Source organism: Phytophthora parasitica (genome assembly GCF_000247585.1).
Source record: "Phytophthora parasitica INRA-310 unplaced genomic scaffold supercont2.3, whole genome shotgun sequence".
NCBI classification, from domain to species: Eukaryota; Oomycota; class Peronosporomycetes; order Peronosporales; family Peronosporaceae; genus Phytophthora; species Phytophthora nicotianae.
The window spans coordinates 2,466,078-2,468,801 of record NW_008648989.1 but is presented as its reverse complement, the minus strand read 5'-3'; the positions used below and the strand labels follow the sequence as shown (position 1 = coordinate 2,468,801).

General features: G+C 43.2%; 1 protein-coding gene across 1 annotated transcript; it reads right to left on the bottom strand.

The window, feature by feature from the left end:
* Positions 1 to 2,150: 2,150 nt before the first annotated feature.
* On the bottom strand, positions 2,151 to 2,513 carry PPTG_01916 (hypothetical protein; the record flags this gene model as incomplete). The annotated part of the gene is made up of 1 exon (XM_008895307.1): positions 2,151 to 2,513. The coding sequence occupies one exon, from the start codon at positions 2,511 to 2,513 to the stop codon at positions 2,151 to 2,153; it is 363 nt and encodes a 120-aa protein (XP_008893555.1).
* Positions 2,514 to 2,724: the final 211 nt, after the last annotated feature.

The window sequence follows — 2,724 nt, the reverse complement described above, 5'->3', positions numbered from 1 at the left end:
TTCGGGTTATTTCTGGTGTTAACATCCTAGAAGTTGACCCCCAAGTCCGGGTCTCACTATACGCCCCTTTGTCGGCAGAGTGTTCACCGCGCTTCGCCACACATTATCGCCCGTGGAAACTCGACAAAACTTACATCCATATTTAAGCAATATTCATAGAATGATACTATCTAGACGATAATTGTATCAGATATGACAGATGTAGAGTTGTAGCCATTCAGAGACAGGATCAGTTTAACTTATATTGAGTATGTAATACAGAAAGGCAGATGTAGGGCGGCCGTGGAACCTTCTAGAAGGTTCCATCCGCCTGAACTGCGGGGGCGGCACTTCTCGTTTCGCGCCCCCAAGCTAGCGTTTCCTGAAATAATAATCAAGTATATCTAGCAAATTCACCACATGTAGAGGCAGCGGCATCAATTGGCCGCTACAAACAACACTCTAGTACTAACTTACTTGCAGTTAGTGATTCCACAGTTGCAGCCCACGTCGATTGCATCGACATGCTCAACATTATTACAATATCACATCAAATGGCATCATTCCTGTGACCTGCAGGTGATTGCACATGCAGGAATGCCCCATACTTTTACTGCGTAATGTAAAATGTTAGACAATGTCGTCCCCCAGCAAATGTTTTGGGTTTTGTTTGCATGTGCGACAGGACAAATTGTCTTACAAAATTGGTAGAAGTTGGTGATTCCTTCTGGGTATAATGAGTCCCTATTACTTAGCTGATTACTCCATTCTCTATTTAAAAAAAAGAAAAACACGGTATCATGCCCTGTAATAAGCAAACTGTTGGACTCAATGTCCGACAAATTCTGGAGAATGATATATTCTCACACAATACCAATATTTCAACAAAGTGCATTGCGCGGTAGCACGGAGCGATATCGACGAGTATGTCGTTAGGATTCACTGGACGCTGCTTTTACAAAAATAAAAAAACTGCATTTTAATGCATTTTTAAAAATATATTTTTACAGGAAAATCATCGCATTTTAATGACGAAAAATAGTTTACACACAATTTAACAAAATAGAGAATTAGCAAGGATTTTCTTTTACGATCAGGCGAAAAAGCGAAAATTTTCGAAGGTCAAACATGATTAGAAGCTCTCATTACTTTGAATATAGTTTAGGAGCAATGCTTACATCTAGATGGCAATATTTTAAGAATAGTGGTGGTATTTAGGTCCACGGAGCACTCGGGGGTTTCGAGTTAGGGTCAGTCAAAAGAAACGCTCTTTCTTACTCAAAGTGGGTATTTCGTATTTCAATTGCGTGAAATGGTTTTTCTCTTCCATTTTTGGCTATTGACCAATAGGCATGGGCAAAAAAATACAGCAATCTGACAACACGGTACACACCTCTGGAACCCCCGCCTGGTTACGCAAGATGCGCCGTGTTAATACAGAAACTCACGGTAGCGAAAGGAGGATGGTTTTTTTTTTCTTGGGTCGTATTCAGACATGACCTGGGTTTGCCTAAATTTAAACCAGGCGGTCACAGCCCAGTATTCGCTTCATTTGCTAGTTTTATACACTTATGGGCGAAAGAAGTGTAAGGAGTAACTATTCCCTTGTCGTAGATTACCTGTGGCACCCACTGCTATCCGTTAGCCATACTTAAAAGGGTAGCTTTGAATGGTATGCGGAGTTAGCGTCATTTTTCGATTTAACGCCCATCCAGCAGTCAGTGTCGTCATTGGAATGTACGTCAAGCTCAAATGAGGAGTCTGATAGCTCTTTCGATTGATAGATTGGCTTGCTTTGGCGACAGAGCGCTCAATAATACTGGAATTATCGCAGAGTGCATGGACGATCAGAATTCAGGTCATGTCCGAATACGATCCAAAAACAGAATAACCCGAAGAGGACGGTTCTGCTCCAACTAAACATACCCGAAGAGGACGGTTCTACTCCAACTAAACATACCCGAAGCGCTCTCGTAGCGCTAGTACCACTTTTGTGCTGCTGTATACCTTTTTGTGGTTGGAAATCCCCACTCCAATATTCAATAACGGCAAAAGAAAGAAAATGCTGATTTTTAGGTATAACGAAAACAAACGTGCTAATCTAAATCAGTACGAATCGACATGTTGCTTGTTCTAGAGTCACTCCGGCTTACTTGGGCAGCAAAGCCATCTTAGAAGTGATCTTCACTGTACAGCGGTGCCTTTTTCGTCTTGAACTTCTTGTGTAACTTGCTGAGTGCAGCCTGGTATCTTTCTAGTACGTCCGCATTTATGGACGCCATATATCCAGGCTCCTTGGCTCTCTTAAGGTCAATATCAAATTTTTTAGCCAGCGAATTGATTCTCTCGAGAGGGGCAGCTCGTTCTTCTGTATCAGCGGTAGTGTCGTAGGCGTGGTGGGTCCTCAGCAGCCGCTGGCTTGGGCCACTGGGCAAAGCCCCCTTGGAGATAGAAGCCACATCAGAGTCCGATAGAGCATCGCTAGCAGCGAGCATAGCGGCCGCAATCACCAGGAGGACTTGAGATAGACGCATGTTATGCTGATTCGTCGTGGGCTTTGGAGCTGAAGAGAAAAATGTGAAGTGAGACCTGAACCGAAGTTGGTGGAATAGCGTCCATCGTGTGGTCTCGTGGTGACTAAAGGAATGCAAGTTGTATCGTAGACTTTGAATCGGACTCGCTCTATCAACACTGCTCCAGCAGCACAACTGTACTGTTCTGTATTCATGTGATAGCGTATACTTT